The sequence below is a fragment of the Boleophthalmus pectinirostris genome, unplaced genomic scaffold (genome assembly GCF_026225935.1).
Source record: "Boleophthalmus pectinirostris isolate CB_2022bp ecotype Guang Dong unplaced genomic scaffold, ASM2622593v1 HiC_scaffold_23, whole genome shotgun sequence".
Taxonomy (NCBI): Eukaryota; Metazoa; Chordata; class Actinopteri; order Gobiiformes; family Gobiidae; genus Boleophthalmus; species Boleophthalmus pectinirostris.
The window spans coordinates 14,890,207-14,914,622 of record NW_026571207.1 but is presented as its reverse complement, the minus strand read 5'-3'; the positions used below and the strand labels follow the sequence as shown (position 1 = coordinate 14,914,622).

At 38.2% G+C, this 24,416-nt stretch overlaps 2 protein-coding genes across 3 annotated transcripts in view; both read right to left on the bottom strand.

The window, feature by feature from the left end:
• The window catches only part of rab28 (RAB28, member RAS oncogene family), a 29,598-nt gene extending 16,215 nt beyond the window's left edge, over positions 1-13,383 (bottom strand). For both annotated transcript variants that reach the window (XM_020923520.2, XM_055158966.1), the window contains exons 1-4: positions 13,176-13,383; positions 9,533-9,629; positions 4,879-4,967; positions 1,565-1,694 (exon numbers count right to left, since the gene is read on the bottom strand). In XM_020923520.2, the coding sequence (XP_020779179.1) occupies positions 1,565-1,694; positions 4,879-4,967; positions 9,533-9,629; positions 13,176-13,250 (391 nt within the window). In that variant the 5' untranslated portion in view covers positions 13,251-13,383. The remainder of the gene's footprint in view (positions 1-1,564; positions 1,695-4,878; positions 4,968-9,532; positions 9,630-13,175) is intronic.
• Positions 13,384-16,974: 3,591 nt separating this feature from the next.
• On the bottom strand, positions 16,975-18,451 carry nkx3-2 (NK3 homeobox 2). Its single transcript, XM_020923576.2, has 2 exons — positions 17,886-18,451; positions 16,975-17,412 (listed from the first exon to the last, which is right to left on the bottom strand). Exons 1-2 carry the CDS (start codon positions 18,256-18,258, stop codon positions 16,988-16,990), a joined length of 798 nt encoding a protein of 265 aa, XP_020779235.1. The 5' UTR covers positions 18,259-18,451; the 3' UTR covers positions 16,975-16,987.
• Between the last annotated feature and the right edge of the window lie 5,965 nt (positions 18,452-24,416).

The window sequence follows — 24,416 nt, the reverse complement described above, 5'->3', positions numbered from 1 at the left end:
GAACAATTTAAATGGGTGAAATTATAAAATCTCTAAAACTGCATTACTAGTCGACGACAAATATTCGCTGATTGTTGTGTAGAAATTCTCTCATAAAGGGGTTTCAGTTTCCTGTTATAGGCATCATTTTGAGAACTTTTGAGCATTCAGTATGTTAAATTGTTTATGGCTATGGTAACAATTTTTCATCTCCTGGACAGCTTAGTCATCAACAAATATGTACTGATATGTGAGTGATTCTTCATGTGAAAGCTCCTGGATAAGTTTAAAATGTGTACTCTCAACAAAATCCTACTATTACGACAAAAATTGTGGACCTAATCCCAATGCTGATTACATTTTCTTTGTTGAGATCATCAAAAATACATAACTTATAATCAAAGAGTAAGTAGAATTTATGGTTGTATTGGAAGAGTAATAATATTCTAAAAGGGCTGAATTTTGTGCATACGAGTGCTCATGTCTGTTCTTAGGATTTGCTCTTCCAGAAGAACTTTTTTCTGTTAAGAACAAATTGAAGAGCAGTGAATGCCAAAAGAAGGCTTTGTGCGCAGATTTGTTTGGAAGAATACGTCATGAATGAAGCTACTACAAAAGCTTACTGACAATATTAAATTTGATCTTTTGAGTTTCTTTCCATACACTAAGATTCAATTTTTATAACTTTTGAAAATACCAGATCTCGTCTTTTCCAATTATCGTACATTAATTTCCAAACAGAATTATTCTTACTTGAGTAATTTGTTTGACCACTACTTTGTTCTTCTATTTAGCTGCCTGTCCTTTAAATGTGCATTACGTAACTTTTCTGGTAGAGGGTCTTCCACCTGCTTGTTTCTGTAGATGTCATTGCTCTGCCTGGAATGTTTCACAGTATGGAATTAAATTGTCCTACTTTATTCAATTACAGCTCAAAAATACCTAGAAAAACTGGCATTCTGACTGTAACCGGGGTTACCTCTCCATAGATCTGATCTGTAAGTTGGTCTGGTTTGGTCTCCATGAAGACAGAAAAGTTTAATATGAGAGTGTGAAACATTCGGGACAAAGCAATAACATCTCCACGGAGAGAAGCATTTGACAGACCCTCCACCAGAAAAGTTACACAATGCACCTTTAACCTGCGTACATGATTTGCCTACTTTACCCACTGTTCATTCTAAGTTTCTTGTTTTTTCATAAATCGTCATGGTCTGGTTAGCATCTCCTGTTTTCACGGGGGACGCAGGACAACGGTGAGCATGGGAGGGTCGCGGATAAGGAGCACCCCAGAATGTTCAATGCTCTAAAGTACGTTTAATCACTGTCTCTCCCTCCCCAAACTTCACAAACATCAACATTCCCTTCACCACAGAACCTCACACGCTTATCCACTGCCTTATCACTCTGATCAATGACCGCTCACTCCTACACGCACACAAACAGACACGCGGGATGAAAAATGTCCCAAATGTATAGGGAAATACTCAGTGCTGGTGTAAATAGAAGATAACCTAACTCTGTAACTAATGTTGTTTAAATGGAATGATAAGAGCTTAGTAATGCTGTCCGATGCGATACTCACTTTTGTTTCCGACCAGGGAGATGACCGGCTGGACTTCGGACTCTTCGTTGGCCTTCTTCACCATGGTGTACCAGTCCTCCAGGTTCTCAAAGCTTTGGTAGTTGGTGATGTCGTACACGAGGAGGACTCCCTGTAGCAAATATTGATAAGGTAATGTTGGGAAAACTATAAAAAATTTTGCTTTATGTAGAGGACAACCAAACATACAACACACAGTGAAGCAATTCTGACACATTTTGGGCATGATTAGGCCTGGCTCTCATGCTAATTACTATATCAACTTATCGTTCAGTAGTTCATAGCTGGAACAATATATTTTGGGGTTAAATATTTATTGTGTAGAAGTTTTATTTTTGTGTTTTTGTAATTTTGATTTGAGTAAGTAACTTTTTTCCTTTTGCTTTTTGATTGTTGCAACTCATGACTTTTAACATTACTGTACATTAAAAATAAAACTTTACAGTAATTCTCCAGCTTTCAGGTTATTATGTTGGTGGCATAAAGTAGTTTCAATATTATATGTTTATCGAAATATTTCTTCTGTAACTATATATTTTACTTATCGTGACAGGCCTACCCATAAGGTTGATATTCTATTAAGATTGATGAAAACATTGCCAAGTGTGAGTCAGTTAGAAATGGGAACAGTAGGTGGCACTACTTCTCTTTTTAGGGCAAGGGACATAAGATGGGACATCCCTACTTGATGGAACTGTGCAAGCTGCATGATGTTTGCAACAAATGTGAAGCAGAGGTTCAAGATGGAATAACTAGGCCCAACTAGCTTCCTCTTTGTTCTAACACTGTTTGACTAGAATTCTGAATAATATTTTGTTGAAATGTTATTGGTTTCAAATGTCCAAAGATATTTTTCCTTCTTTTTGTATGGTGATTTAATAAGGACAGCTACATAAACAAACTTTACCAAACTTGAACACAGCTGACTTGCAGCACTATAAGTAACTCTAGTGAGGAACTAAATATAACTAGCATCAATTAGGAAATTACTATATTTTTACTTTTGTCAAAAATAGAGAGAAGGAACAATAAAAGTTACATGGCCATGAAACTGCAAACTCTTCAATGCCTTAATCATAACAATATATTTTAATAATGTGCGTAAAAAATATTGTATTTCATTTTATTCTTTATCATTTTTTACTTTGGCTCATTTTTGTTCCGTAAATGTATACTATAATTTCATAATAATGATAATAAAAATGATTAAGGTGAAAATTAAAGGAGGGACAAAAAAAATCATCAGGCCATAGTATCAGAAAAGCAATTATACCGTGGCTCTGTGTTCACCTCTTGAGCTAATGCCTTTGGAGAGGGACTGGAAAAGTGCATTGTCTGCTCTCCTTGTGCTGGTGATGCAACACGACGGGGCTGCTTGTCTGTCCCTTTTTGTTCCACTGTCACAACACGGAGCTCAGCGCTGACAGCTTACACCTCGCACAATTACTGCAGGTTTCTCCAAACAAGTATGATTGATTACCAGAGGCGCAGGACAACAATAGGTGCAGAGGTAGCATACAGTGAAAACACAGAAACTCCCTCAGCCAAGTGTTGTAACTGACCGCTGACTTATGAGAGCTTTCCGTTGGTGAAAATAAGACAAAATTAGAATTGGCCTACTGAGTATATTGTCTGTAATGAAAACTATTATAAACCATAAAAAGATACAGAAATGTCTAGTATAAGGTTATAAACTAGTATTTTTGTTATTTTTATTGTTAATTTTATGGTCCATTCACGTTTATAGACACATTTTAACACATGCTATCCTGATGCACTGTTACAATATTGTTTGAATATTGTTGCTGGAATAATACTCAAAAAATATATTCACGTCTGTCACTATTGCCCACCCCATAAATTGGAATGTTAAAACTAAAATTATATAAAATTACTTCAATGTTTATATGGTAAAAAATAACTCTGCTTCTAGTCATATGTGATCAGGATCGCAGGAGAAGTCTGAAGAAGAGCACTTTAGACATTCTGGAGGTGACAGCTCATACTATGGCAACCGCATAGGACTATCGTACTTTCTGTAGTTGGATGACATAATTCCCTAAAGGCGAAACAAGAGATGGGGCCCATGAGACATTTTGGATTCGATTCGTTTTTTTATTTTATTTCGAGTTTGTGTCATACTACAAATACATTGTAAACAACAGAAAAGCACATTTCTCGAAATGGAGTGGCAAGAAGAAAAACTTTGACATAATTCATAATAATTAAATAGTGCTATGAGGTTAACAGTTTTGTATTTTATTAATTTATTTATTTTTTTGGTTAAACTTTGTAGTAACTAGACCTTAATTAGCCTTAGCCAAAGCATGAAGAAACAGTTCTTAATCAAAGAGTTAATGCTCAAAGTTAGAGTTAGGGTCTGATACAGGCTATAAAGGCATTATTTATTTAAAATGTTGTTATTATTTTATATTATGCTTGTTCTGGATTCAGTGTTTCAGCAAAACTATCATTAAACATTTATTTTAATAAGAAAAGGTTTAACATTACATATCTCGAAAGAAGAGAAAACATGCAGATATTGATGAAATTTTTCAATAAATATTTAGTTAGGCTCACTACTTAGTCCCAGTTTTTTTTTTTTATTTGGCCCTCTGTAAATTTGAGTTTGATACGCCTGCACTATTTGTTTGTGAATTTAGTATTTGTTCATGTTTAAGGTTCATCATTAAGGCCACTTAGGCATAGTTATTATAAGGTGGTACCAGTATTTTTGTTGTCTTTGTAGCACTGACTATTGGACCTCCAGCTTCTCAAGAAGTGTGACTCAGCACCACATAACTCGTTTTGTCTATGCCAAAGATAAACACATTGGGGGAAAAAATCTAACAAAAGAACTTTTCTCATCCGCAAAATCTTGTAGCAATTTTGCCTCTCAAGATCTTGTCCCTATTGACTGTTTTAGCATATTGTTCAAGTTTTAGAGTGCCACATCACAAGTAAATGTCAAGTCAAGTTATGCTGGGCCATACGCTGCATCATATTCAATACAATTCACAATTATAAATAAGATGGCATTGTAAGTTCAAAGTAGTAATTATCATTATACTTCGAAGAACATTAACCTAACAGGTGCATTCCACTAAAAACAAACTTAAAATAAAAGCAATGTTGGCAACAAGGCCTGGATGAAATTACTACGACTAATAATAAGAACCACACTGATAAAAGGAATGTATAGTGATTTCTTATGTGTTTTTGGACCTTCTTCACCAGCGAGTTATATTAAACCTCCAAAGTGCAGTGAGTGCAAATTTAAATGTGTGTCACCTTACATGAGCCCCATAGATGTATTTATCCAGCATTTTTCCTCCCAACGTTTGCCCTCCGATATCCCACACCTGTAGGGTCACGTTCAGGTTACCTACAGCAAAACAAATACAAAAAAATGTTAGAAATCTATCACAGTATTTTGATTTTACAACATCAGCTATATATTTTTTCTTCTCTTAAATTAATACCTTGATTGTTTTGACAAAGCACAGAAGTTGAGGTAAATAAGAAGTCAACTGTAACTCAAGCCTCTATTTCAGTGAGCGACTTCTATAATAAAAGTGGTGCTTGTTGATCTACATAATGAAATCTATAAATCAGCGATAAATCTTTCAAACCTCACGCTTTATCTGGCAGTTCACCCGCACCTCAAATCCAAGAATATCCATTCAGAGAGGGCTAGCTGAATGTATAGTACGCTTAGTAATATTATAATAATAATATTACACTTTCTCAACTAAATATGGATGGGTCTGATATGGATTTTTTTGAGCAGATACCAATTTCCGATATTTGTCTTGCTGCTATGGTCTACAACTGATATTAACATTTTAAAATGGTCAGCAAATTTTATAGTTATACTACTGGTAGGTTACAAATTATTTTTTCACAATGTATTTATCTAGGGCAGCCATTCCCAAAGACTTCTGTGCCACGGCCCCTCTATTGATCCGAAAATCACAGAGGGCCCCCTTAATAATGTTTTACACTACATGTAAAAACAATGTGTAATGTTTTCTCCTTCATTGTACATGTTAAAAAAAATGCATTCCTGTGGGTTATAGGCTTATATAAATAAACAAATATCTTATGTAAAGTAATTTAAAGCTTAATTTCCAAGCTTGATGTTGTACAATTCTTCTGGGGCCCGACTTTGGGAACTGCTAATCTAGGGTATAAGAATTTCTTGCATGGTTGTGTTAACATACATCCATATTTTTAACTTTGTTCTATTTCCATTTTAACTCATGACTCTGTTGCAAAAGACACATCTGATGCAATGAGCATACAATGAGACTGACACATGGGCACTGTTGATTTGTGTTGTATCTTGCAAAAAGGAAAAACAGGCACAAAGGCACGGATCGTTCTACAGTGCCTTTAATGATGTTACAGCATGGATTCACAATATCAGGATGACATATACAGGCAAAAAAGTATCAGAGAGTCTATAAGCGTCTAGCACAGGGTTTCTGAGGGTCTGCGAGATCAAAGGTTTGGTATTGTCCATTTATAAATGTTATCTTTAGCTGAGAGTTTTACCCTGGGAATCTTCTGAAGCTTCTGCAGTTTGTTTCATAAAACAGAGTCGCAAGCATCATTCAAGGTTACTGAGCAGAACATTTTGCACTTTAACTGTAGCAAGTATTAAGTATAAAATGAATACAATGAGATTATTGTTCACGGCACACAGAAACTGGGACAGCCAAGAAAAAAATATTGGCCAAAATATCAGTCTGATATATTGAAATTGTAGCCAATCCCGACATTGGGAAAACCCTCAGATATCCTCAATTCCGATAATGGAACCAATACATTGCCCATCCCTCTTCCCAACACTGGGGTGAAAATAAGTCACAAGCATGGGAATATCTGCATGCATTGTGCCATGCCCTATCCTGGACGGAAAGAGAGAACTTCACAGTTACAAAAAATAGCAACAATTAAACACAAAACTGGAAAAAAAACAAACAGAGGTTGTCATTTCTGTGGAAAAAGGGAGTTAACGCAAGAGTGGCGGAAAGAGAGATGGCACGAAAACCCAAATCCAAACAAATATTTTCAAACTTTTGGAAAATGAATGAAAATGAAAACAGTGTGGACACGGCTGGATGACCCAACCCTCCATAAGTCCCCCTTTTTAAAGCATGGGAGGAAGCGCGGAGGTTCACAGTCACTACATCCAGACTATACAGTGTCAATGTAAAGCTACAGAGAGGGGCACCATGGACAACGCTCCCTTGGTGTTATATAAAAAGCCATCCCGGCCCATGGATCCGCACGTCTTTATTTATGTTTCACAGGTCGACGCTGATTCAGGAGTTTGGGAGAAAGAGCAGTCCGACAGATAAACTTTTAAAAATCCCAATTGCTATGTTTGTTTATTAGAGCCAAATAAATATATTATATCAATAAAACCATTTTGCCAAGCTCAGAGCTGTGTTCACTGCATTGACAGAGTAGCAGTGAGTAGTTATTTAATGTAACGCAGGGCAGTCTAAACAGTTTGTCTCTCCTCCATGTTGAGTATCACTAGTTCACTGTCCAGTACAAAAAAGTCTTAAAGGCCTCCATTTTTTTATGTATTTGAAGAAAACTCATCTTGCTCCAATACAGATACATTATATAAACAGCTCTTGAGGTCAAAATAAGTCAGCTGTGAACTATCGGCATATACAGTGCTCTATAGATCGATAATCACCAAGTGCACTTTTAGTACATTTACTGATGAGCTCATATGCACTTGTGACAACTTCCAGAGGGCAGAGCTGTGTTGTGTCGTTGCGATAATGTTAACAATGACAACTAGCATGCTGGCAATGCATGTCCTGATTATTGGGCAATTAAACACTTTAGATATAGACAGCACACAGGCATATTTTGACCTTAAGAGTAATACAATACATCTGTACTGAGGCAAGACAAATTTTGCTCATATACATGGAAAATTTCGGATAGGGGGCCTTTGATGTTACTTGAAAGAATTGCTGTCTTTGCCATTTTTGCTAATTGCGGCCATTCAAACTGCGGCCGTACTTGACAAGGCGTTGCATAACTTCACAGAACAACACCTGGCAAAGACGGACAGCGCAACTTCAGAAATGTGTCCACTCATTTAGCTCTCTTGTCGCTCTCCTTTAGCACTTCTACCTCTCTGGTTTGGCTAAGACATCTGGGAGTAGTATTGTTATAGAGCTACACACACAGAGCAGTTTGTTTGTGCGCCTGTTCGCCTCACCTCACCTCTGCCCGTGCTGGAAAATGTACATTAAGTTTGACAAGCCAGGCCTTCATGGTAAGACGGTATAGGGTACTCTTCCTCCCTCCCCTCCTCTGCTGCAGAGATCCTTACTGAATAGCTGGTGATTAGTTTGTTAATTTTCATTTCATTTTGTATAATGCGATTACATCTGCAATTTTTTTAAAACTAGGATTCTGTCCAGAGCACACATTTTAAACAGGAACATTAACATTTGAGAGAAGAATTTGAATGGATAAACAATTACAAACTAGACTTAGATTTAGACAAACTTTATTGATTGACAAGGGAAAATATTTGGACACAGTAGCTCACACATCACAATATAATATAATGACAAAGAGAAAAAAAATAATTTGGTAATAATAAATTCTAAATAAGTATCAAAATTTGCAAGAGACAGGTGTCAAATAAGGCCTAATAAAAATGTAATGTGTAACTAAGAATTAAAATAAAATAGAAATAAACTATTACTTGAATAAAGAAGCCACATTACGTTAAGTTTAATCTAACCCTTCATGGTAAGACGCTACAGGCTACCCCCCCCCCTTCCTTCCTCCCTGCAAAGAGATCCTTACTACCCCAGCGAGACCCACAGAGCCGCGCGCCCGGGCCAATACAACGCAGGGTGGTGGTCCTGACCGCGTTTGGGACCACCCTGCTCGTTCAGCCACCCTCCTCTTCATCAGCTCATCAACACTCAATTCCCCAGAAAATGGCCCATTTAACAACCCCTGTGTTGGGCCAGTGTTGCCAGTGCTCCAATGGGAAGGATGGACATAGTCAAATAAAGGTTACAGTCAGATAAGTGTGACCGCTGGAAATAAACTGCGAGGCGTCAGTCGGATGATTAGACGGCTCTTATTGGGAACGGGATCCACACAAGTTTGCTTTTCATTCCAGCTTCACCGCAACATTTTTGGGGTTAAGTTCTGCTAAGTTTTTAAGCTGAAAAGGACACAGAATCTAAATACAATTCTCCGGCCAACTCACAGTCATACACTATGTTTAACACTTCATTTGCCCCTGCCTAGAGTGGATGCATTTGAAATAAAAGAATTGTGGTTCATCAGTTTTAGAAAAGATTTGTAAGTCGCATTAAGGACATGGTGGAAATCCACATTTCGTATGGTGAATCAGGGCAGTTTGATCTAATTATGGCACTAGTCAATAAACATGTATTTTATAAATCTGAAGGGAACATAGAATACTCTGTGACTTCTATAAACAAATATTAACATGACTGTTTTATGCACTATACCACAAAGATGAGTTGAACTGGGGGATCTGTGATATGAATATAAAATCTTTATATATTTACTCTGCCTGAGCCCACAGAGTTACGAGCATGGCTAGCCCATTTGGCCTGAAGTTGTCAAACTGGCCTTGAGGAGGAGAAAGAGTGTGGTGTTTTCTCTGGAGAGGAGATTTCAAAAGGCAGAAAAGTGGGACACCCAACAATAAGAACAACATTAATAGTATGAAAAATTTAGCACATAAAAATACTTCAAATTAGAACTATACTGACTAATGTAAACAGATATTACATAATTTCCTAATGAACCAGAGTAAAACTGTTTAAAGTGGTAGCACACACTCACAGATGTGGGTCCATGCTCCAAGGCAAATCCCTGAACAAACAACGTTCATATTGTAATAGTGTGAAGGTGTCTCACCTGGAAGGCTTATTCTCTTCAGAAAGAAATCCAGACCAATGGTCTGTTTGTACTGCTTCCCAAAGGCCTCCTGTGCAAACCTGGTGGCGAGCGATGTCTAAAACAGAGACAAAAGAAGACAAAGAAATGAGAAAGTGTCTCACCTGAAGCAATAGGCCCATGTTACAAACACTGGGGCATGAGATTCATTATCTTATGTGGATACACAGCAGATCTGCTCAGTACACTCACTATGAAGGAAATGTAAGATGCTGCAGAACTTTTTTTCTTAAATATGCATATTAAAACGTTTCCTGAATCCTTTATTTTGATGGCTTGCAGAACTACGAGATGCATACCATTGCATAGAACTAAATATTCACTCTGTCCACAGGCCAAGCTAAGCTTTTTAGAGTATTCTGCTCTCTGTTAACTCCACTTTCATTTCTCCAGCTGCACACAGCTATAATTCACGCTAGTGTGAGTAACAGGCTATTAATCTCATCATTACCAATCCAAGTCAAGCCGCTGTAAAGTCTGCATGATTGACTGGACAGTAGGCTGATGTCAGCCCCAGCACTCAGCTGTGGAAGTGACATGTGAAAATGGGGATTACAAAAACAGGTGTCACTGTGTGTCATGTCTCCAGACTCCAGACTAATAATTGCCACAAATTATAAAGCTCCCATCACTGTCACTGTTGTGCTGAAGGAGGGAGCGATGCTCATGTTCGGGGCTCTTAAATCCATGGGAATTCTGAGCGTGGACCTGATGTGCCAAGCACAATTCTGTTTGATGGATGGGGACTGGAAAAAGTGCTGAATGACTATTAGCTATCTTTAGAGGCCTATGCACACAAACAATACAAACTAAATCAAGCAGTTTTGCCTCTACAAATCTACATAACATTAAAATATTTTTCACATATACTGGTGGAAAATAATTTGTAATTTGTTAAGTCTTCAAAGGCTGCATGAATCTTTGCTCACTTTATGATGATGATAAATTGGAGGTCTGCTTAAATGATATAATATAATAAATATACAATATTGTACAAGTGTTCTGTTCACATTTTGGCCTTTAAGATGTTTTGAATTTTACAATTTTATTTATAAATAATCCTCCAGGGCTGTGCACATTTACAACACATTTTAGAGAATACTTCAGTAAATGAGAGACTGAACGTTAACTGAATGTGACTGAAGAAAATCAGGCATTTAAGTAGGCTAAACAATCACAGACAACACAAAAATAACAGGTTCAGACAGCAAAAATCTATTCCACATGCTCACTTTGGCCTAGTCGGACATTTGTCTTGGCATTCCAGTGCCTTGGCTTTCCTCCCTAAATACTCCTTTTTTTCCACCATACAATTGAAACTAACCGACGAATGTAAAAGCTGGCGTAATCCTCCTGACTGGGTCACCGATGATAGCCATGCCGGGAAACGGGGGAACTTCTAAAACAAGAGGCTGGGAGGGGAACACAGCTGAGCCATCAGTGTTCAAGTGATGCAACCCAAATAACAGAAAGTAATGTATGGCTCTCCTCATTGTTCTACGCAAACTGTCCAAACTGTTGGAAATAGACAAATGGAAGGGTTCAATGTGGGTTTTTTGACCCGATATCTGATATTTGTCTTGCTGCTGTGGCCGATAACCTACATTTAGCTATAATATAATATTTACATGATTAGCATAGCCCTATTTTGTAGCCTTACTGCTCCACTATTTCCATTTGTACTCATTAGGCAGTTCAAAAAACAAACATCTGATGCACTGAGGGCAAACTGAGAATGACATATGCATGGTTACACAAAGTGACAAGGGCAATGTCAAATATCAGGTTGTATTGCACAAAACAGATATCGGGAAAAACCCTCTGACATCACCAATACCGATACTGAAAAATATATAATTCCTCCATATTAAAGAAGGATTTCATAGAACTGCTTTTTTTTTTTTTTTTTTTTGTCTGCGTGAGAAGCTTTATGAAGGTCTTACTTTTACTACTCCAGTGCAGACTTATACTGAGGCTCCCCTGTGCAAACATCTAATTCAGGTTCACTATTCCCTATGTTTCTGAATGGGCACATGCACAAGAACGACTGAAAATAGCAGTCCAAGAAAAACTGATCCAGTGTCAATTTGCCCAACAAATTGACATTAATAAGAGGGAAACAGTATTCAAGCCGTCAGTCACAAATGGCTGTTCTAAAGGGGGGTGCAGTGCTGCTGTTCTGACCCCAAACACAAACAGCCAGGGCAGTCTTTCACACAGCGCACACCTGGCTGCACAGTGGAGAGAGGCTTATTAATGCAGCTGAATATGAAAACACATTTCTTAACCCAAAAATCTCACTTTTCTACAATAAGGATACTATTTTTCCCAGTTGCATTATTCCCTGCATTATTACCTACCACTGGAAGACTAGAGCAGGTGTACCTGAGATAGTTAAAAATTGTACACAAATAATGTTACTTCTAAATAATATTACTCAAGTAGAAGTACAACGTCATCTAAAAATGACTCATGTTAGAGTAAAAAAGTATTTGGGGAAACTACTACTCAAGTAAACATAACTGTAACTGCATGCACGTAACATTTTAAGTTTATGTAACTGCAAGGGCAGAATGTAGACTTACTCACAGAGGGAGAAGTAACTAACACTTTTTATAAGATTAGATGTACTATTACACTATATATTACACAAGTATGGCCGTAAAAGTAGCTATCTGAAAAGTCTAAATGTAACTGAGTAAGCTACTACATCTCTCTGACTATGAGATTAATTAGGAAACTAGAGGTTTAGCTGAACAAAGCATTTCATGTCCCTGCTGACATTATTTATTCCCCATGCTGCTGACACCTTTATTCATAAGGAACAAAGTAGGCTGCAGAAAAATTAAATTTCAGAAAAACAAAACAACAAAAAAACACTGAAGTTGAGTCTTTTATCGTGACCAGAATTTCAAGATAAAAAACAGAGACATCCCCATTTTTTTGGTGGTTGGTAATAATAAAATTGTGAAATGAGTGCATAATTAAGGAAAAATGTTATGCAGAGACTATTCATGACTAACATGTGAGTCACTATAGTCACATTTTCTTTGTTTTTCGATCGGTTTTAAGCAGCTTTTTTGTGTGTTATCTATACAAATTACAACGTATGCCTCTCTTTACTGTTGGCAGAGATCAAATTGGTCAAAAATAGGGACATCTGGGGCATTTCTTGTATAAAACTGGGACAAATCAATGATTTGGGTTAAATCTGGGACAGGGGACACAGGGCTCAAAACTGGGACTGTCCCGGATAAATAGGCACGTCTGGCCACCCTAACATAGCGAAATGAATTGGTCGTAAATACAGCATAAACATATCGAACTTAATGGGTCATCATGTGTCTTTTTCCTAGACGATTTGAAATCCCATGTGCTCTTGTCTTCTGACAGCAGTGCGCAGAGTAGCACGCTTGTAAAGCTCCGCATTAGCCTGGTCGCTATGGTGACGCTGGATAAGAACGCGCAGCTAAACAGCGTGGTGAGCGCGAGAGACCAGGATGCACGACAACAACAGAGACAAACTGCAGCGTGCCTGTGGTCTTTTCTAACATGTTCTAGGATAAAACAAGTCAAAGGTAGAGCTGAAAGGGGGCTTACGTACCTTTCCACAGGCTCCGTCTCCTATTACCACGATTTTTAGCTGTCTGTCTTGACTTTCCTCCTCAGAGTCCGACATGGCGAAGCGCTTTTTGTGAAATGTAAAAGAAAAACCTGTACCTTAAAGATTTTTGACAGACTGGCACATATCTGGCTAATTATCAGTGGATTAAATGTGTGCTGAGCGGAGCAACGGACGCCATTTTGAAACACATCCCCTTGGCTTGGCACGGTTTACGCACGGCGCACGCGCAACCACATAGACCAGAGCTATGTTACAATGATTTTTGTTTATCTTTAAGAAAATAACGATTAAACGCAAGATAACATAATTAAATGCCAGTAAAACGCTACCAGATTGATTGTTCTCTGCAGACTGTAGCTTAACCGGAAGTCAGTTGATGTAGCGTCCTCTGACGCTCCCGGTTGTCATGGTGATTAAGGTCATAGCCGAGAAAAGGCATACACCATGCACGCTCCCTCCATCTTTTATGCCTGTGCACGTGTGCTTCATTAATCTTGGACACTGGTCAGTAGTAGCGCATGATGACACTATAGCCTTGTCAGCACTAAAGATCCAAAACTTTTCCTTTGGTTTCCACCACAATGGAGTTGTTGCTCTGCTGTGATGCCCCACAGCATAGCATTAAATTAATCTATATCGTATTTATTCCATTGCAGATCTTTATTGATTTAAAAAAAAAAAAAAAAAAAAAAAAAAAAGGACCTACCTAGTACTGCAAATCATACGCTCAGTGGGTTCGCCTCTCCACAGATCTTACTTCACCTGGATGAGGAAGGTGATGCCATGATTTTGAACATTCTAGGCAAAACAAAAACATCTCCACAAAGACAAGCAGCCTCCACCAGAAAAGTCACAGAGCATTTAAAGCTTAAAGTGCATATGACAAGTTAGATTTCAGTAGTAAACACAGTAAACATTTTTTATAATTTTGGTAAAGCTTATCATTTTACTTCCTGGTTGGACATGGACAACACTATAGACAAATAATTAGTTATTAATTTAAAAATAAAAATAAACATCAAAACCTTTATTTTGTTAGATGGATGTCTGTTTTAATGTGTTCCTTGTGCGTAAATTGTTCCTGCATTTTTGGATAGAATTTTGTGCACTGATGACAGACAGACAGACTGATACCTGTACAACGTCATGTCGTCTTTCTTCACAAACTGGCTCTTGACTGATATAAAACCTAATATAGGCATATTTAATATAGCTATAATGTATAATATCATAATATTTACCACGGGCGTCCCACCAAACATGCAAAATAATGAGGGAAAAAAACTGACCAATTGCGTGCACGTTAACTGATTGATTTGTTCAAGGTATAGGCAATTTTTTTTATTTATTTTTTTTAGGTCAGGTGGATTGTCTTCATTTTGTAGATTTTACTCAAGTCTGTACAACAGAATGTAATTATTTTACATACGGTACTTTATTTAGCATTTAGCTCTATTTATTTTTAGGGTATAATTATTATTTAATACAGACGCACTTCAATTGTGTATAATATCCTATTGCCTATCCCCATTTTTATTAACAGGATATTAAATCTCTGTCCCATCATCTTCCCATAAATTAAAATTGGCTAAGAATTTTGACATCCAAATAAATAATTATTGATGGGGGCGCGTGTCTGAACAGAAACATAAACGACACTCCCTTGTAATGTAAGGCTTCAAAACTGCTGCTAAACGCTGGTAACCACCTTCCTCGTCTGTGTAATATTTGCATTATAAAGGACTCATCTCAAATACGATTGCAAAAGTGGGATAATTAGGAGCATCTAAAATCTGCACTGCACGGAAATCAAAGACCTAGGACATTTTCATCGAAAAACAGGGCGCAAGAAATGCTTTACGCACAACCTGACTAGTCTATAAACAGTGAGACAAACCTGGAATATGACATTCTTAAACACAACAAACGCAGTACAGTTTTTCAGGACTGTGAACACTCTTTAAGCCCCTAGGCTACAATATGATCAAACACATCTTTAATTTCCTGGCTGTTAGCCCTAACATTAAGCAGTCATTTTATTATTTTTTGGTCAATGCAGGACACACATTGCATGTTACATTCTTTGTGGCTATGATTTTTTGTATAGTCTAAAACTCAGCGTTTTGATACAGTAAATTATTAAAACCATTATGTGGGGATTTGAATATAACCTAATACAATAGGTCTGTCTTAAATGCGTAACATAGCTTATCATAAGATAAATATAGCCTATAGTTATGAAAACTAAGGAAAAACACATTGAACGCACACACTTGTGCGTAATGACGGTGACATAGGCCTTAAAATCCCACAGGTTTTGTATCTTATGATTTGAACACTAACCGTTCAATCGGTCAAAAGTAGGCCTAGCCTACACGTAAAAAATAAGTAGAAGAGAGGAATGTGGATGTTTGCATTTCAGCAACGGCGGGTTGAAAAGCCATGTCCTCTGTATCAGATACCTGCACACGCACATGCAGGTATGAGAACTCTTGGTATCCTTCCTGTCCTCTGAGTTTCTGTATGGACAACAAGTATCAGTGCAAGAGTGCCGGTGGCCTGTGGGACGTCCACATTCATAAAACAGTCTCACAACTCACTGCACCTACACAGGGATGTTTTCGTGCGTAATAATGAAAGTTCGGGCAGCATGTGTCTGGGCCGGACGCACTGTTGATTGCTGGCTGTGCAAAGCCATGCCCATTTGTAGTGACGGAGTTGTGCGTCTATATAAAAATATATATATATAAAAAATCGAACATACTCAACCAATGAAATGTAAAAAAAAATAGGAAGCAACAGGACCAGGACGTTAGCAACAAATTAAGCGCGCCAAAATGCAATGAAATCTAGTGCGTAATATCCCTTCTAAAATCTTGTCGATGCCAAACCATCAGCAGCAGACGATGAGGGTGGTTCCTTAGTGCTTCGTGAACCTTTGTTCACCTCTCTGACTATAGAGAGCACGGTGACATGGGCCTCCTTAACCCCAGCATACTCCTCTCCTCTTGTTGACGCGCAACTTTAAAGGTACCTGTCAGTTTGCCCTGTCCTGCAATCTCAGGGCTATTCATCATTGTCTGACAGGTGCATCTGGGAAAAGGGGGCAGGAAGAAAGCGTATAGGGTTGGGGAATTCAAATTTGATCTTGTTTTAAACTTTGGTTGTGAATTATGCTGCACAACCCTGTCCAGCAAATCATTTAAATATTACTGTAATTCAAGTGTAAAAAATAAGGTCTCAAAAATGTTAAAACCTGATATATAGATATGTTTTAATAGTTTCAAACAGCACATACATTTTAGAGGGTTTGTCTGTTTTGGTCCCTTTCAGCCACATAGTTTAGCCTGATGCATGAATACAAAAAAAGTTTATAATTAACATAGACATAATGTGTTTAAGCTCAAAGTGCAGATTTTTATACCTTTCCAAACACAAAAGATACATTCTATAATACAAAGATTTTGCCTGTTGCCACTGCAGAGGTAGGAAGGTGAATCTCAAATAGAAACCAAACATGTGTTTTTTGTTTTTGTTTTTTTCCTTTCAGTCAAAACGATGTTTACCACAGCTCCACTCCAGAAAAGGCCTTCAGAGGCTTACACACTGACACACAGTCCTCCGCCAATAGTTTTAAAGTTCACTTTGGAGAAGAAGACCTTTTACCACTGCCAATGGAAGATGAGTTTTTTTTTAATAAAGGAATTGTATCTCCTCTTTTAACAGTTCAATTTCCTATAGATCAGTGGAATAAAACAAAATGAATAAATATGATCTAATTGGAGGTGTTCTCACTGATTGCCAGTGCATGCAGATAGTGTCCACGCAGGTAGGCAGTACGCATAAGGATAGTAATAGGGCGGCTGCAGTGAGAGCAGCGGAGGCCGTAGGATCTCTCCCGGGCTGTACTGTCTCTGATCGTCTCGCACCAGAACCTTCACTGCCACTTTCTTGGCGGCGGGAGTGGAGGCCATCAGGTCAGCGGCCATCTGGCGCCGTTTGGTCTTGTACCTGCGGTTCTGGAACCAGATCTTGACCTGAGTCTCTGTGAGTTTGAGAGAAGCCGCTAGATCCGCCCGCTCCGGACCCGACAGGTACCGCTGGTGATTAAAGCGGCGCTCCAGCTCAAAGACCTGCGCGTGTGAGAAGGCCGCTCTGGAGCGCTTCTTCCTCTGTTTGGGCTGGTCAAGACTTTTGTCCTCCATCGTGCTCGAGTCTGACAGACACAACAAAATATTTGTCACAGTTTTTGTTTTTGTGTTTCTGCAAGCCTACAATTTCAGTCATGACTATCAGTCTTTAAAGTAGCCTATTTAAAGTAGGCCTACCAGATACAATGGTCAAAATAATGTAGTGAACCATTTACTAAACCTGCGCGTAAATTATTTTGAAAGGTGCCATTCATTGTTCTTGTTGTTGCTCTAGTTATAGCAATACAAGCCTATAAAAAATAATTAATGAATAATAATAATATTAATGAGTAAATGTGACTCATATGTTGTACAAGAATTATGCTCAAACGGGCAAACCACAATCACAAGTTTTAATAAAGAATAACCCTATGCCAACAAATAAATTAATACAGTCCACGCGCTACAGTAACCTACAGAAAAAAAGAAAAAAACAATTTGGAGGCTTAAATATAGTGTGTGTATTGTTACAAACTGTAGTAAAGCTGTGATGCCCTACCTGTTGCGTTATTGGGCTCGCTGTCACTTTTAGTGTGTTCCACACACGTGGACTCCTGGTCCGTCTCCTCGTGCAGACTTTCCTCGGGTATATCTGACACATTGTCTGCGTCCTTCTCAGATTTACACGCAGACAGAGGTTTGCTTTCGGTGTCATCGCTCAGTCCCGAGTCAGAATCGTAGATCTTCTGGTCCGTGGGTTCACAAACTTCGCCATCTTCTCTTCGAGAAACACTGTTCATATCACCAAATATTTTCCAGCACGCTGCCTTAGAGAAGCACATGTCAACCTCAGCAAAGTGTCGACTGTCGTCCTTTTTGTTCAGGATGGCTTGGATGGAAAAGGGCATTAAGGAATTGCCATGAACGGCCATTTTACTAGAGCAAAGTTTCGCGATCTTCAACTAGAATTCACTAACCGAGAACGTGAAAATATAGTCAGTTCATCCGTATTTGACGCTATTCCTATGTTAAATCGCATCAAATGTAGTTCCACAAAAGTTGTTTCCGAGTCGCACTCCCCAAGGATAAGCGGTGATACGTTGTTCCTACATCCACGGGCGTAAATCGGCTCGTCTTCATAGTTGTGCCATGGACACAGGCGCACTTCGCTCTACGGCCCTTTTCACTCCAGCTTCACTATCCCCCCTCACCTGTGACTGACAGGCTCGCGCAGCCGCTTTCTATTGGTCCGCAGAGGAGGGCAGGCCTTGTGCGATTGGTCCCTGAAAGCCACGCTACTTTCAATGAGATGAAGTTGAAGTAGGGTATTTGGAAATTTCATATGGGAGAGTTTTAAACGCAAATAAACACTTTGACTTTAGTGTCGCCTCATGACAATGACCCACAAATTAACTAATTCAATTAATTTATGTTAGGCTGACTTACACTAAGAATTCCACGCTCACGTCACAAACACCATTGTGTCCATAACGTGGTTATTCTGTGCGTAAAATGAGATCACTGTGCGAGATTTTAAATTTAAAAGGTTTTTGTTTACATCATCAAATGATAATTAAAAGAGAATGATTCTTGTCCTGTTGTATCTGTGCTATTCAACTGCAACATTAAAACAACACTCAGGCCATGTCCTTAGTTTTTAAAAGAAATGCCTCTGTAATGTGCATTTTACGTATTTCGTATTGCGTGCGTGACCTAAATGATTTTCAAAGTGTGCACTGAGGGATTGCCAGGCGAGCCTTTAAAAAAATGGCAGATTAATTATTTTGCCTAATATTTTGGCATCAAAGGGGCACTGAGCAAATGTCTGAACCCGAAAAGACGCCCAAACAATTTTGCCAATCTACAATTGCAGAAACAGTGGCACAAACATCACCACATTCTTTCAACATGGTTTAATTTGGTTTTATTTGAATGTTGGCCTATGGTGTGCCATGGCATCTTTTAACAAATAAGTGTGCTTTGGCCCAAAAAAAGGTTAAAAATAATACCTATAATTTCTGGGGAAATATATAGGCTATCTTTGTGGCCTTCGCGTACTACGCAGGTGTAGCGTAAGCCTAATGTGAATACAGATCGGATTTATTTCACAACCTGCTGAAGAATTAAAGTGTCTATCTGAATAATCTGTAAATGTATGTATTGTGAGAATTCTAATACTCCCTTGATGGGATCTGTTTTGTTTAAATGTATGTGCATTTGCTATTATTAAAATAATAGGCATAATAATAAAACATATATACATATAGTCCTATATATGCTGTGTTGTTTGCTGCACAAACTTATGAGAGTAGGCATTGCATATCAATCTTTTAGTATTTTGTAACGTATGGTTGGCCTCTTTATATAATTAGGGCGAAAAAAACGACTGATTAGGCAGGGTAGTGTAATTATGTGTTAAAATTGTACTGGGTTTAGTCTAAACTATATGAAATCTACTGCATTATTTGTGTTCTGACCAATATCCAAATTAGCAATTCAACGCAACAAAAAATGTTAACAGGGAAAAAATAAAAGAAAGATTAAATTATTGGTAATCTTAATTCCCGATTTAAAGGCTGTGACTGAAACTGCCAATAAAACCTAAAAGTGTGGTTCTGATGGCAGGAGTTACACTGATACGTCTCAGTTAACGAGGTGTAACCCACCAAAGTCCTGGGCTAGGCCTGTAAGCGAAATGGTCTTGCGGCGACTTTGACCTTGGATATTACAACTGGTATCAAAGCAGCAAAGAAACACAAGTGGAACAAAGGAACACAAACCGCCGACACCGTCTGGATCTCTTCACTCCGCGCGCCACTGCCTCCATTCAAGGCCTCGGCGGCACTTTCTCTATAGGCCTCATACTTTATTTATTTTTTATTGCAAATCTACTTACACTTTTGATAATAACGTAAATCAGTCTTATCTAAATGCTTAGTGTTATTAGAGCCTATTCTTAAAAGGCTTGATGAGAGCTACAGCAAAAACTCTATGGCTATTGGGTTTGAGTATAAGTATGAAACCTGTGTTTTTTTTTTTGTTTTTTTTTTTTTTTTTTAAGCGGTTTCTTCCATCAACACGCACAGTATATGTAGTGGGGTTGCAAAAGTGCTCTGTGGATTTCTGGGGGCCACTCAAAATTAGCCTAAATGTATTAATTAGACGGACTAATAGGTCATAATGACTTACAATCCCCTAAATCTTCCTTCAAACTGAGTTATGAGCCTCGCCATCCACTCATTTGGGAAGAGTGATGAAAACCAGGACGATTCATTTATTTAAGAACGCTATGTTTTATTGCCTTTTAACGATGAGCAATACAGTCCTTGCGTTCGTATTTTACGCACAAGCGCGCGTCTTGTTAAAATTACTGATTGTGCTTATTTTATAATTTCGATTAATAGATTAACCTATCAAACGTGTTCAGTTGATTACTTTCACCCTATATAACGACTTGGCTCCCTCTGCTGGTGTGGGAGGGACTGCGGCCCAGACAGAAGGAAGAAAGATGAGATATTAACTACATAATGACTGTGCCGGGAAAAGGTATATTCTGGTGTCTTTTTCTATCTACAGTGACACTTCCTAATACACCCAGACTCTTTGTCGACTCTCCCTCTTACAGCCGTCCCTATAGCAGCCCCATGTGAAGCACGGGGTGAAGTTCCCACCACCTTTCCAGTAAAGAAATAAACTGTAATTGCACATTATAGCACAGAGCATGGTCTGCCTGTGCACAACCCCCTTCACTCTGCCTCCTCTTGTAACTGTAATGCTAAATATCACAGAAATTTCTCCTGAAGCAGCAATTTGACAGTTTCCATAGTAACCTCTGTGTTTGGCCTCCCTTGCTGGGTGTGTTTATGACAGGTCTTGACTTTCTTATATGGGCTGCTAGTCTACATACAAGGATACACACCATGCCCTCACACGCACACATGTGAGAATAGCCACAAAATTGTATTCAGATGCTTCAAGACACGAAGGGGCTGTGTCATTTTCAATAAAGGCTCCCAAAATGTCCTCTCTATATTTGTTGTCAGCTTAATATCAGAACCAATGGGAAAGCAACATGGAACAAACTTTGAAAAATACAAGGAGAGGTGCAGGGTTACCACTAGCCTTAAGTGTGCGTTTAGCTGGCAATGTAATGACCGTCGACTGAAGAAAAATATCCTTGCATGCAACAGTGAGAGCTCTTGGGATTTTGAACTTAATGCAATAAATGTAACCAAGAGACGTGCAAGGAATACGGACTATTTCCTGGAAGCTGTTCAGAACACTTTACGAAAGATTACGAGAGATACCGGAGACCAAGCACTTTCTTTCAGGGGTTGCCTGAGCTGTTACAGTCCAATTAATGTGTGTAGATAGTGCCGACGTGATTTATAGACAGTTCCAAGGCACGCCAAGCTGACAAATGGATCTTCATACTCTACAAGCATGCCATAGATAATGTACGCAGCTCTGTCTGACTGCCCTATTCTTCTCCACTCACTCTTGACTAAAGGCATGTTTAAAAAGGCAGTCAACATGGTGTGGTCATGAAAAAGTTCGTGAACATGCTGGCTAGTTTTTATTTTTTCCCCAAAATGTGTGTAATATTTTTTATGTCTAGGTGGGTTCAAATCCAGGTATTCCAGTGTCTTACTTCAATTTAATTTGTACAGTAGGCCTACAGCTTTGTAACTTCTCCTTGCCACGATCCTGGCTCAAAATCTGGAGATGAGTCAGCACTGCGTTTGATGGATGGCTCAAATACAAAGGGCTAATTTACAGGGACAATGGTCTAAAAATCAGATTAAAATAACTGATGTATTATTTATTCATTTATTTATTTATGTATTCATTATTAAAATATGTTTGTCATCTTTCAGTCATCTTTCCCCCATGTGCTCTGGACTCCTGAATTCCAGGTTCCTGTTACATGCAACATTTTTTTTTTCCTCATTTAAAAGATACTGCCTCACTATTCTCACTATTCATGAATTTCAGGTACCTGGTTATATGCAACACTGATTTGTCCCCATTTAAAAAGTGTTGCTTATTGTTTTTACTGTTAATTGCTATGGTAACAGTTTTATCACTCAGAAAAACTGGATTGAAGAACTGACATAGAAGATTCTCAATATTCATGAGTTTATGGTTTCTGTTATATTAAACACTTTGCAGTTTTTTTCCATTTAAAAGATATAGCCCTTTTTTTTTATCATTAATTACCATGGTAACAATCCTAATTTTTATCTTTCTGAAGCCCTTAAATAGGATTTAAGACTCACACTTTTGGTAAACAGCAAGGTCATTAAAATGTATTTTCTAACCTAAAACATAACACATTTAGCGCAAAGCAAAATTAATTTCAACCAAAAAATGACTAATGTGTATTACAGACGTGATAAAAACCACAATCTCAAGTATTCAAAAATCCAAATAATGAATCGGACAAAAGGGATAAAACTCTCCCTGGTGCTTGTCACTGACCATTTCTGTGCGTCTCATTGGAAACGGTTGTGACGTTAAACACCTGTTCACCTTTATACCTTATGAGAGGGTCACTGAATGGGCTAACATTATATTCAGTGCCAGCGAGCTCCACCAAATCCCCACTGGAGGAAAGACCACTCCCCCATATAGAGGGGCAGCAGTGGGGCAGATGGAGCCCCTTGTCCCAGGCCCTGCGGTGCTCAAACAGACAGCACCGTACCACCGGATAACAACACCTGTATGACCCCAGTGACCTGTTGTATTAAGTGGAAAAGTATGGAGTCACTAATAATACTCAAAGACTTGCTATTCAATTGTTTAAGACGGCAGTTCTAAGATTTCACACCTTTAAGTCGAACCTATAAATATATTGCTTTTAGAGTAGCACCAGTTCTGCAATTCTAGGTGTAAACTAGAATAAAACCAGATGTAAAATTGAAATGTCATTGGTACAGTAGTTCTAACAAAGAAATTACACAAAGGAAGACAACAAAGTGGATAATACTGATTTTGGATTAAGCCAATATTGGAACAGTTCAGGACCTCATGTACCGGAGTTTGAGAAACGATGGTTTAAGATATTTTAGAGACCGACATTTTGTGTTTTTATCTTCTTATAAAAGCAACATATGTAAAGTGGATACTAATAGTTTAAGTTGTGAGTAATTATTGACAACGGCAGCAAATTTTCTCACCTTTACTCTCGTCTTTTAGTAATGCAGTTAAATTCCTGGACTGCTACTATGCAATAACCTAGAAGTAAAATATCTTTAATAAAATTTCCAGGGCTGGAAAATTGTCTGCATTTCTTCCAATTTTAGCTGAAAAAGCGTATTATCACCATTAATTTTATTGCAGAGTTAAATACACTTGAACATTTATGTAGGCCACACATAAACTAAGAACCCAACTTCAAAATATAAAAAATAATGTGGCGTCTGCTGGCGAAATCCAAAATCCTTAAGAACAATAAAAACGCCTATAATAAAATGGTATAAGTGAGTGAATGGACTGCTGTGTGTCTGCCAAGGCTTCATAAGGAAATACCTGATGAGCTCGGTGTGGTCAGAAAACTGCAGGCTGTTCTAGAGGTACTTGTGTTCAGGTGCAGCAGGATTCGACGTGAAAAAGATGTGAATATTTCATCCTTAGTTTGTCAGTTTCTCCTCCATTAGCAGGCAGGAATGTCCTCTTCTACCTCTCTACTCACAAATGTGTTTCTATTTAGGCTCTGTAGACAACACAATCATTTAGAAAGACCGGATAATGACCAGGTACTGATGCAGGCTGATACCACTATGTAAAGATTATGATTTTATGTTTTGAATCTAACATTGCATTTTTAAACAGTTATTCATCTTGATTTTTGAGTGCATATTCTTTATTCTCCTGCTGTTCTTGCACTTTATATTGAAACACATGGGGCAAATAAAAGATTCTCTTATCTGTATCGTTATCATATGTAGTGTCTTCCCAAAGTCCTACTTTATATTATTGTGATTTTTCTGACAAGCATTGCGATCAGATTTGCGGTTTATGTTTTGATAGGATTCTGTTCAAAGTTTACAATTTAAACGAGTCCTGAAAAAATGACAAGAGAGTGAAA